This window comes from Gobio gobio, assembly GCF_949357685.1.
Source record: "Gobio gobio genome assembly, chromosome: 4".
Classification (NCBI taxonomy): Eukaryota; Metazoa; Chordata; class Actinopteri; order Cypriniformes; family Gobionidae; genus Gobio; species Gobio gobio.
In genome coordinates, this window is record NC_137100.1 from 7207141 (window position 1) to 7220267 (window position 13127).

Genomic DNA, 13127 nt, shown 5'->3' on the forward strand with positions numbered 1-13127 from the left:
TGAATCTTTAGTGTTATACTGTTATGATGGATTTTCATAATTCTGGGGCAAAAGTGAAACTATAAAAATCCATACATATAAAAGCAATTAGAAAATTAGCAAAAACGTCGCAGTAAAAAGGTTTCCAAGACAGAAATTCTGTTGGTTTTAATAAAAATCAGCCCCAGGGACATAGCAAAATACACTCAAAATGGCTAACTAACCGTGGTTAACGGGAACCTTGTGTTTCCCCCCTCTCTCATCTGCTCTGTAATGTTCCTCTCAAGTGTCTGCCTTTCTCTCTCTCTCTCTCTCTCCCCATCTTGCCGTCTCTCTCCCCAACGTCCTTCTCTCAGTCTGTTTTTGTTTTCCAAACAAGGTTCCCTTTACAGGAAATTGTGTATTCTGGAAGCGTTCAGGAAGGCAGTGAGCAGGTTTCCTGTTGGAGCATGGCTACAAAAAAAGAAAAAAAGCAGGGAGGAAGAGAGAAAGCGGGGTGTTTCGGTGGGGGGGTTGGGTGAAAGGGGTTCGGTAATGTCCAAACTGGTGAAGAATAAGCAGGCAGTTATTTCTCTCCCCTCCCCTCGCTCCTCTGCCCTCCCCTTTGCAAAAAAGTTCTGACATTTCAAGCCTCCACTCAACACCAGCACGATGACCTCCTGAACAACGTGGAACGAAAAGGACAGACGCTAGATAGATAGATAGATAGACAGACAGACAGACAGACAGACAGAAGTGGAAAGAGTGTCTCTTCTGCAAAGCTTCATGGTGGGACAGAAGCGTGTCTTGTAACTTTTCCCCTCACACTCTGGACTGAGGCATAAGGGAGGAGAGACCCTGATGATGAAGTGACGTTGGGCGTGTACCGCTCCAGAATTCTTCGCCCACACCAGCTCTTTGGTGGCTCAGTCAAGATGTGAGCGGATGATTTCTTTTGTTTGACACTGTGGACTTCCTGATTTGGGGCTTTTTTTTTTCTTTTTGATCGCATTTCCCCCCCTTCCCATCCCATGCGTTGTGGGAACCAATGGTTGATTTTAAGGTGAATTTACTCTGATCTGGATACGTTACGGAAGCCTGATGAAGAATAAGGCTGCCAAGCTGAAGTCCAAAAGGAAAGGAACTGAAAATGCATTCGGCTGTGACTTGACTGAACATCTGCAGAATTCAGGACAAGACGGTAAATTCCTCTTTTCCATACTCACTCCTCCTCTTGCCATTCATATAACGGCTGCCCCTTTCCTCAAAGCCCCAGCAGTCATAATAAGTTGACTTTATTACGAACCCACACCGGAGCAGAGCCTGGGCCTCTGCGTAAACATTAGCTACGTGTAATAAACCAACACCCATCTTGAGTGCTGGTTGGCTGATGTGTCTATGTTTTTGTGCGATTGAAACAGAAGATACTTTATTCAGAGTCTGGCTAACTTTTGAGTCCTTGCGGTGGACACTTTTCCTCTTGCCTTAAACTATTTAGCTGTAAGGCATTGCCTAATAATCTCCACTGTGTGGGTGTGTTAATGGCTGTAAAACAAATGTGAATGTAATCTTAGCCCGTTTAGCGCTTAGAGTTACTGAATACACACGAGCATTAAAAGAAAATAAAGAGCAAAGGAAATGTTCAGAGGAAGAGGAAGGGGGAAAAGAGGAGGAGAAAAGGGAGGACTAGATTTTAAAGATATACTGTTCATGTTAAATGCCGACATTGTGTTTATGAAACATCGCTACATTTATCATCAAATGCTGTTAAACTGAAAGGGATTGTGTGTTATTGAGACTATCACTTAATTCATGTCCATAAAAGTTCAACATGCCATCAGACTAGCTCAAAGTGAACTTTTTGTTCCCCATCCTTACATTTCAGTGTGTGTGTTATGATTCTACATTTTTGATGGATATCAACCTTAACCGCATATGATTCAGCTCCTCGTGCTGATCCTGAAGCAGCTTTTCCTCTCCGTTTCCTTATAAGAGACAGAACACAATACTGATCTGGAAACAGTGTGGTGCCACCCATAGTTTGACAGATCCATGTGACTTGACCGAGTTCATCTGAAGCCTGTAACTGTGAAACAGTCTTTTGTTTAAGATCCTGTCTGCTCACATGTTTTGATCTTCGAGGCAAGAATGACCGTAAATGCTCTTGAGTTGTGTAATGGAAAGTTTATTTGAAAACGTTTTCAAGAATTTGAATCCTTTTCTGTGTTGAAGTACGATTATATTCTATCGTAATATTGTTTACATTTGATTTTGTTTACTTTTAACTAAGAAAACACAATTGTTAACAATTATTACTAATGCTTACATCATTCTTTTTTGTGACGTATCAACATCAAGTGTCTTGAAACGTGTCGCATTATTTAATGTGTTGACGCAATTTCCACTGAAACAGGAAGAGAGGACGGGACATATCTATCAGCTCCTCCTCTTTTTAAAAATAGCCAATAGGGTTTAGTTTATATCACAGCTCGGTCAGAGCCATTGAACTCCTAATCTCCTCCATATCGCTTTAAAATACAGCATTTTGTGCACAATTCAAACGGGTCCGATATGTCTTCTGGTCTGCGCCGACTTGATCACATGATCCGCTCTGTGCTATCGTGTCTCTGGACCGGAGATGCGCTTGAAACTAACGTGAAACCAGACTTTATTCGCCCCAATGGAAAACATATTTACACTGTCTGAATCGTTCCCTATCCCCTATATAGGGCACTATGTGCCATTCATAATGTAGAAATAGTAAATGTGTGACCGATTTCAGCCGCAGCTTCAGCGTCTGTTTATAATGTAGGGGGCGGGGCTTCAGGTTCTAGAGAACATTTGATTGGGCAAAAATTCTAATGAGAAGCTGAAGTGCAGAGTGATGTCATCAAAATCATTGATCCATATTGGCTGAAGTGAGAGACTGTACGTTTGAACACATATATCTTCTACATGTGAATTTCGTCAGTGTTTTGGAGCACACTAGCTTATAGATAACAGTAAGACTAACATATTCATACTAAAAGCCAAAAAACTTGATTTTCTTTCATTACTTAAACATCTTATGGAGTTTTTTTCCCCATGCCACAGGTGCCTTTGGCTAGTGGTTTTTAGCCATTATTCATAGTTTTCAGTAATGTGACTGTCGCGGAGCTCTGAAGGGGCAAAACGGCCATAGAACTGCAGCACAAGCCTGTCCCTTTTCCATCTTAAAAACAAAAATATATTAACATGATGCAAGTTTTGGGCATGATCCGTATACAGCACTTAAAACACTTAACGTGAAAAACACTATGGGGTGAGTTGCACCAATAAGTATTAAATTAAGCAAAGTTTAACGCTAATCAAGGATTTGTTGATCTGGGTTTATTTTAAATAGAGTTGTGTTGCACCACTTCATTTTAAACACAGATTATCCATGTAGAAAGACCGAATTAAAGGGCTGATCGGGAGGAACCGACGCCAGGCTAAAGAATTGTTAATAGTGCAACCCACCTTTAAAGTGCCTTAATGTGCAGTGATATTAAAAGATTAAATTCAGTTTACACCTTTTTGATGATGCATACTATATACAGGCGAGTAGATGAGCCAAGAATATGAACGCAACGTGTTTTCTTTATAATGGTTTTCGATGGGAAAAACACTTTACGAGAAACCTTGTGTTGCATTAATATTCTGTGTTCATTTGCTAGCCTGTACAAAGTATGCAACATCAATAAGGTGTATATTGAAATTGATCTTTTAACATCACTGTCTTACTACATTGAAACTTACTACAGACCTGGTAAAATTGACTGGTGGGCAGTGGAGAAAAGCCTTGTTTTGCCCTCTAGGTGGGCGTTCCTATAATGCTGTGACGTCACATGAAAACTATGAATAAGAGCACAAAATGGATTTATACTTTCTGGATAGAAATAAGTGCTAAGTAACATCCACCAACCCCTTGACATCAAATAGTGTTTCCAAAACAATGTTTTTGGCAGGAGTTGAGCGGCAATGTCAGAATACATTTTGGATGAATTATTGTATTCACCATCATGAAAGGCCTGCAATCTCTATGAATTTCTTAGACAGTTTTGCAGGTTAAGCTGGTAAAGAAGTCTTCCTCTCACAGAACAATCATTCATTCATCCGTCCTGATGGGGGTCTTCACTGCATCCCAGCAGAATTTCTGAATAGTAAATTATTTGGATTTGCCCTATTCCCAAATTTTACTTTCCTTTTTTTTCCCTTCATACTTTCTTAACCCTCTGGGGTTCTTTCATTTATGGGTCACACTCAGGACCTTCGGGTCAAAAATGACCCGGAGGGCGGGATTAAGATAAAAGAAATTGAGTAAAATCAATTAAATATGTTTTTGTTCAATAATATTTTTTTCTTTTCTTTTTTGGTGTTTTGAGATAATTTTATGATTTATAATTAATATTTATGCAATAATTATGACCCATTTTTCCCATTGAATATAATAAAAAAATGTATGTATGTATATATATATATATATATATATATATATATATATATATATATATATATATATATATATATAAAAATATAAATATATAAATATATATATATATATATATATAAATTTTTACCACTATAGTGGATCTTGCCTTTTATAAAAAAATTAAAGAAATCGTAGCTTCATCGGAATGGTCCGAAACTTGGTGACTTTATTGGTATTTGGTATATGAACACCCAAAAAAATTGGGGACAGGATTTGAAAAGTCTAAGTGGTCGTAAAAAAAAATAGTGACACTCAGGACCTTCGGGTCAAAAATGACCCCCATAGGAAATTAATGGGAAATTTGTTTTTTTGTGCATACAATCTACAAATCAGCCAGGATGCAGAAAAAAAGGACTCAACAGTGAAGGGGTGAATCTCTAAAACATCAAGAGTGCAAAACAGACAAAAAAACTCACACACACACTTATACACACAAACACACACACACACACACACAAATTAACGTGTGCCATTCCAAAAGCTAATTGTGTTTTTGTGTGTGTGTGTGTGTGTGTGTGAGTTTTTTTGTCTGTTTTGCACTCTTGATGTTTTAGAGATTCACCCCTTCACTGTTGAGTCCTTTTTTCTGCATCCTGGCTGATTTGGAGATTGTATGCACAAAAAAACTCTGCATTTTCATATTTTTGCCAATTTCTCATTCATTTCCTATGGGGCTCATTTTTGACCCGAAGGTCCTGAGTGTGACTATTTTTTTTAACGACCACTTAGACTTTTCAAATCCTGTCCCCAATTTTTTGGGTGTTCATATACCAAGTACCAATAAAGTCACCAAGTTTCGGACCATTCCGATGAAGCTACGATTTTTAACATTTTTTATTTTTTTAAATTCAGGTCAGAAATGACCGAAGTGCCCCAGAGGGTTAAATACAATTTTTTTTTAAACTAAATGTTTTGCCTTTACTGAGGGATGTATAAAAGCTTCTTTCCGCCACGGAATAACAAATAGGTAATTGCGCATTTTTATCTCACAATTCGGACTTTATAACTTGAAAACTAAAAAAGATAAACTTGTAAATGCGAGAAATGAAATCAGAATTGCGAGATATAAATTTGCAATTGCAAGTTATAAAGTCTGATTAATTATAAACTTTATATCTCATAATTCAGAATCTTATAACTCACGATTGTGAGAAAAGTCAAATTTTTATAGACTGGGTAAACCCAGTCTGATCTGCCGGCGATTTGATTTCGCCCTGCAACTCAGTCTGGAAACCTGTACATTAATTTCTACTGCTTCTGTTACACTTTTGTGGGAACCAATCACAGACTGGCTTATCCACCTGGCGTGCTATTGGCGGGTTTAACACGATGACGGATAGAGAAGCGATGGGTCGTTGCCATAGACTGTAAAAAGTTGCCCGTTGTTCACGCCTCTTGTGGTCTGATTGGTTGAAGGACTATCCAATTGCGTACATCATTTGAATTATGCTTGTTTATCACGCCTCTTGTGCAAAATACAGAGCAGACTCCCCAGACCAATGTTCAATCTTATATTGAGCTTGGTCTGGTGATAGCCACACAACAGAATTGTGTGATATAAACTTATAATCGCAAGAAAAAAGTAAATAATTGTGAAATAAAAATGGCCTTGTGAGTTTATGCACAATTATGACTTTTTCTCGAAATGCTGAGTTTATATCTCACAATCTGGAGAAAAATTTAGAATTGCGAGTTATAAAGTCAGAATTGAGAGAAATAAAATCAGAATTGCGAGTTATAAACGTAGAATTACGAGAAATAAAGTCACAATTACTTTTATTTTGTTATTCTGTGGCAAAAACAAGCTTCCATAGGGGATGTGTTTTACCGTGTGAGTTGATTTTCAGTTTCTCTAGGTTGATCTCTCTATAGTTAAAGTGTAAATCCCTTTAGGTTTGGCCTTCAGTTTGTAGATAAGGGTAGATTAAGCATGGGAAGTGTAGTCTTCCTCAGACTCTGGATGGTTCATTGGTTCAGGGCGAATGTTTTTTCCTTCAGTGAGAGGGCTATTTCATTATTTTAAATGATTGGGAATAAGTTTTTAAAATGAAGCACTTGAATAAGCATATTTTCAATTCTCTTCCAAATGGACCACGACCCATCGAAGTGCCTGGAAATTGATTCTGTGAACAAAGTATTTCGCATCATGCTTAAAATATTAAAGGAATAGTTTCTGTCATTAACTACTCACCCTCATGTCGTTCCTAGACCATAAGACTTTCGTTCTTCTTCAGAACACAAATTAAAATCTCTTTGACGAAATCTGAGAGCATTCTGTCCCTCCATTGACAGCTACACAACTACCACTTTGATGCTTCAAAACGTTCATAAAGAGATCATAAAACTAATCCATATGAATTGAGCGGTTTAGTCAAAATTTTCTGAAGAGACTCGATCGCTTTATATGATGAACAGATTGAATTTAGGCTTTTTTTAGGCTTTTTTTTTGCTTTTTTTATTCACATTTAAACATTGATCAGCGAACATAAAAAGAAAAAACAAACATGCTTGACGGAATGAACCTCATTGGTTCTTGCTGAAGCTCAAACGTGCTGCGTAACACAAGAATGAACCTCATTAGTTCTCGCTGAAGCTCAAACGTGCTGCGTAACACGAGAATGAACCTCATTGGTTCTTGCAGAAGCTCAAACGTGCTGCGTAGTGCTTCAGCAAGAACCAATGAGGTTCATTCCCATGTTACACAGCACGTTTGAGAACCAATGATGTTCATTCTCGTGTTACACAGCACGTTTGAGCTTCAGCAAGAACCAATGAGGTTCATTCCCATGTTATGCAGCACGTTTGAGCTTCCTCAAGAACCAATGAGGTTCATTCTTGTGTTACGCAGCACGTTTGAGCTTCCTCAAGAACCAATGAGGTTCATTCTTGTGTTACGCAGCACGTTTGAGCTTCCTCAAGAACCAATGAGGTTCATTCTCGTGTTACACAGCACATTTGAGCTTCATCAAGAACCAATGAGGTTCATTCTTGTGTTACGCAGCACGTTTGAGCTTCCTCAAGAACCAATGAGGTTCATTCTCATGTTACGCAGCACATTTGAGCTTCCTCAAGAACCAATGAGGTTCATTCTCATGTTACGCAGCACATTTGAGCTTCATCAAGAACCAATGAGGTTCATTCTCGTGTTACACAGCACATTTGAGCTTCATCAAGAACCAATGAGGTTCATTCTCGTGTTACACAGCACATTTGAGCTTCATCAAGAACCAATGAGGTTCATTCTTGTGTTCATTCTCATTAGTTCTCGCTGAAGCTCAAACGTGCTGCGTAACACGAGAATGAACCTCATTGGTTCTTGCAGAAGCTCAAACGTGCTGCATAACACGAGAATGAACCTCATTGGTTCTTGCTGAAGCTCAAACGTGATGCGTAACACGAAAATTAACCTCATTGGTTCTTGCTGAAGCTCAAACGTGCTGCGTAACACGAGAATGAACCTCATTAGTTCTTGCTGAAGCTCAAACGTGCTGCGTAACACGAGAATTAACCTCATTGGTTCTTGCTGAAGCTCAAACGTGATGCGTAACACGAGAATGAACCTCATTGGTTCTTGCTGAAGCTCAAACGTGCTGCATAACACGAGAATGAACCTCATTGGTTCTTGCTGAAGCTCAAACGTGATGCGTAACACGAGAATGAACCTCATTGGTTCTTGCTGAAGCTCAAACGTGCTGCGTAACACGAGAATGAACCTCATTGGTTCTTGCTGAAGCTCAAACGTGCTGCGTAACACGAGAATGAACCTAATTGGTTCTTGCTGAAGCTCAAACGTGCTGCGTAACACGAGAATGAACCTCATTGGTTCTTGCTGAAGCTCAAACGTGATGTGTAACATGAGAATGAACCTCATTGGTTCTTGCTTAAGCTCAAACGTGCTGCATAAAATGAGAATGAACCTCATTGGTTCTTGCTGAAGCTCAAACGTGATGTGTAACACGAGAATGAACCTCATTGGTTCTTGCTGAAGCTCAAACGTGATGCGTAACACGAGAATGAACCTCATTGGTTCTTGAGGAAGCTCAAACGTGCTGCGTAACATGAGAATGAACCTCATTGGTTCTTGCTGAAGCTCAAACGTGCTGCATAAAACGAGAATGAACCTCATTGGTTCTTGCTGAAGCTCAAACGTGATGCGTAACACGAGAATGAACCTCATTAGTTCTTGCTGAAGCTCAAACGTGATGCGTAACACGAGAATGAACCTCATTGGTTCTTGCTGAAGCTCAAACGTGATGCGTAACACGAGAATGAACCTCATTGGTTCTTGCTGAAGCTCAAACGTGCTGTGTAACATGAGAATGAACATCATTGGTTCTTGCAGAAGCTCAAACGTGCTGCGTAACACGAGAATGAACCTCATTGGTTCTTGATGAAGCTCAAATGTGCTGCGTAACACGAGAATGAACCTCATTGGTTCTTGCAGAAGCTCAAACGTGATGCGTAACACAAGAATGAACCTCATTGGTTCTTGATGAAGCTCAAATGTGCTGTGTAACACGAGAATGAACCTCATTGGTTCTTGCTGAAGCTCAAATGTGCTGTGTAACATGAGAATGAACCTCATTGGTTCTTGAGGAAGCTCAAACGTGATGCGTAACACGTGAATGAACCTCATTGGTTCTTGAGGAAGCTCAAACGTGCTGTATAACACAAGAATGAACCTCATTGGTTCTTGATGAAGCTCAAATGTGCTGTGTAACACGAGAATGAACCTCATTGGTTCTTGAGGAAGCTCAAACGTGCTGCGTAACACAAGAATGAACCTCATTGGTTCTTGAGGAAGCTCAAACGTGCTGCGTAACACAAGAATGAACCTCATTGGTTCTTGAGGAAGCTCAAACGTGCTGCATAACATGGGAATGAACCTCATTGGTTCTTGCTGAAGCTCAAACGTGCTGTGTAACACGAGAATGAACATCATTGGTTCTCAAACGTGCTGTGTAACATGGGAATGAACCTCATTGGTTCTTGCTGAAGCTCAAACGTGCTGCGTAACACGAGAATGAACCTCATTGGTTCTCAAATGTGCTGCGTAACTCAAGAATGAACCTCATTGGTTCTTGAGGAAGCTCAAATGTGCTGTGTAACACGAGAATGAACCTCATTGGTTCTCACACATCAAGTGAACATTCTTGAGCTTCCGTTTACTGGCGCGCTGGTGTTTCTGTCCAACAACAAAAAAGGCTAACAAATGATTTAATTAAAAAAATAATAATAATAAAATTTGGTTAAATTTAATTTAATTGTGTCTCAGAATTAGGCTTAAATAGAGACTGAATTGAAGCAAATTCCAATCAAATCAGATCCAAAGTGGACAAAAACTTTGCATGAAAGAAATCCATAGTGGTTTCTGAATTGGTACAATCACTTTGTATGATGAAAAGACCAAAATTTGATTATTCACAAGGACTAATCACACAACGACATCAATATTGATAACATCAAACCTCATTGGTTCTTGCATGTTGATACAGTCACAGCCATCATGACACGACCAAGGAGGTTTGATGATATTGACGTGTCACCATATTGAATCTAGGCCCTGTCTTTTTGGCTGAAAATGGGTAGAAAAATTTGATTTTTGGTAGTGGCAGGAGCGCCGCTAGCAAATTTGGGCCCTATGAAAGAATATGAGGTTGGGCCCCCTACTGCACCAAACAGACAGGCCAACCTATATTGATCCAAAATCATTGTCAGCAGTTTAACTGTGTGTATATCTGTGTTAAATAGCACAATACCTGCTTCTCATGTCCATCACCTTCTCCTTCCTGACCTGCATATTTCCCTTCACAAAGTTGAGCATTGGTTGATACAGTCTTTGCAAACTGATTGTTTCTGTCGCTCGTTTAAACCTTCTATCGTAACGCAGCTGTTTAGTTTAGCTACACATCTCATCTTGCACTTCATGACCGTTAACTGACATATTATATTCTGACAATGAACAGGCCGCGATGTCAAATTGGCACTGCTAGAGCTGACATGTTATGTTGGATTTTTCCCTCAGCAGTGGAAACAACTCAATTCTCTGTTATTATATTTATAGTCATTTCATTTGTGTACATTAAAAATTACTACAACATGTCAAGCCTTTGAAAACTAAAGAAAACAACAGGATACGCTTTTCTGTCTCCATCTCCTTGAACATCTTTCTGGCTCACGTGCACAAAAATGAACCAAAACACTGCGAAAACTTGACACACAGACTGACAAGAGAAATATATCTATCAATAGAAACCAGTAAGTGCCTATTGTTTTTTTAAATGTATTATTTGACGTTAAATGCATTATAAGTCACATTTACAAAAGCCAAAATTACATTCTTTTTATTTAGATGATCATTTCAGTGGAGAAAAACGTAACCTATTGAATTGTTGGTCATGCAGCTAGCACTAATATTACAGCAAAGAAAGCTCCGTAAATAAACATATAACCTTTAATCGGGCCGTTTTCTCTCTCTCTGCCCTCTGTAGCCTCGGTTTTGATGACCGGACTTATACTTCTTTTTTCGAAAGCGAAGACATCTCTAATTTGACAGTTTACCGTCTGATCTCACTCAGTGATTCTAGGCTACGTAGGACAGGACGATGGGGGGGGGGGGGGGGGTGATTTTGCAGAAATACGACGTCATTTTGTTTTATTTGTTACTACTAATAAAACCAATTTCTGGGGGCCCCAAAAGTGCGTGGGCCCTTAGAATCGTCCTAACTCCCCGTAGTGGTAGTGGCAATCGGCTTCTCTTGTGACACCTCATAGGACAAGTGGTTTGGAAAATGGATGGATGGATTGTAGTGGTGTAGAAACAATTCACAATTCGCTCAGAAATTGCTAGTAAATTTCACGATTAATTACAAAGAAACAGCATACCGTAACATTTAATTAAATGTGACATTTTGAAGTAGAAAGATTGAAATGGTATTTTCTTGTCCTTTTTTTACAGTATGGAACATCATTTCTCCATTTGTGTTCAATGGTAGAAATAAGCACAGTAAAATAAAGGTTCTGTGATAAACTTCTGTGATAAATGCTAACCCATCTCGATATTGTCTGTTTAGTGTCCTCTAAACAAACCTAAACAAAGCTTAAAGATGGCTTCGTGGCTGAAGGTATGGTTAGGAAGTGATGAAGTTGGGTGGGAACTTTCCAAAGGCCTTTTAGAATAAGAGGAAGTGTCATAAGTAATACCAGCTGCAAGGCCTGGGTGTGTCAGGTTTCCTCTGAAACAAACAAACCATTTTTAACTTCCTGCCCTGGCCCACCTTCTCCACAATAAGCAGCCTGACAGGATAAAGGAAGGACGGTGTAATACTGTAGTCTACACGAAACACTACAGTTTTCAAAGAGAACAGAAATACATATAGATTATTTAAAGGTTAATACACAAACAAAGAACAAAGACTTCAAATATGTTTCTTATATATTTTGCAAAGATGAATATTACTTTATGTATGTAACAAAAACATTTGGTTTACATGTTTTCCTTATATATAGGCCTCTCTTTTCTTCCTGGGTACATAAAACCTGATGATTACTAAAAGTATTAGCTTTAGGGTTTTTGTTTTTTGTCCATATTTTTCCAATATTTTCCTCTCACAAAGCCTTGTCTAAGTGCAAAAAGCTACATTCCCCAAATCATCTCAAATGTGTCTCTTCCAAAATTTCTCAACAATGTCTCAAACTGGCGCTATAACCACAAAACATGAAAACGACTTTAACTAGAGTACAGTTGGTCCGATTGACTTCAAAATTGGCATGCCATGTCTTTGTTGGGGTTGCTATCATAGTCCACGATGACTTGAGCTATATGGACTCCATTTTGATGGAAAGATCTCAAAACAAGATCTGATTACACTTTCTGCCAAAATGGCATGTCACGTATGTAATACTGTGCATAGGATGAAAAATGGCTGTAAAAATGTTTCCTGTGACTCATCAATGCTCGCAACCAAACCATGTACATTTTTCCCAGACTCCGAAAAATAGCATTTATTATTATTATTATTATTATTATTATTATTATTATTATTATTATTATTATCATGATTTCCTTAAGTCCTTAATGTGTAACATTTTCTTATTAAGCGCCTTTTCCATTCAACAGTTATAATAAATGCATTGCATATTGCATATATTCATATTTTTGATATATCTGAATGGTCATTGATGAATCTGTCCTGTTTTTGTCTAGTTCCTCACGTCCTGAAGACTTGTGCAGAGTTCATAGAGGAACATGGGATTGTGGATGGAATCTACAGACTCTCAGGAATCACGTCTAACATTCAGAGACTCAGGTTGGCCAGTTTTTAGACACCACCTCATGTGTTGGATGCCCTTGTTTGCATCATTTATTTTATACAATCAGTTCCTTGTAGTAAATGTGTGTTTCTCTCTCTGTGTGTGTGTGTGTGTGTGTGTGTGTGTGTGTGTGCATGCAGACAGGAGTTTTGCTCTGAGCTCTGTCCTGACCTCACTAGAGAAGTGTATCTTCAGGATATCCACTGCGTTGGCTCTTTGTGTAAGCTGTACTTCAGAGAGCTGCCCAACCCTCTCCTCACTTATGAACTCTACAAGAAATTTACAGTAAGTTTGTGAGCAAGAAAAACAAAAAGAGAGGATGGGCTAGACTAGAGCAGAATGTCAG

At 38.8% G+C, this 13127-nt stretch overlaps 1 protein-coding gene across 1 annotated transcript in view; it reads left to right on the plus strand.

Moving 5' to 3' along the window:
• Positions 1–485: 485 nt before the first annotated feature.
• arhgap31 (Rho GTPase activating protein 31) overlaps positions 486–13127 on the plus strand; it is a 35242-nt gene continuing 22600 nt past the window's right edge. The window contains exons 1-3 of the mRNA XM_079815483.1: positions 486–1159; positions 12675–12777; positions 12922–13066. Of these exons, the coding sequence (XP_079671609.1) occupies positions 1060–1159; positions 12675–12777; positions 12922–13066 (348 nt within the window). The 5' untranslated portion in view covers positions 486–1059. The remainder of the gene's footprint in view (positions 1160–12674; positions 12778–12921; positions 13067–13127) is intronic.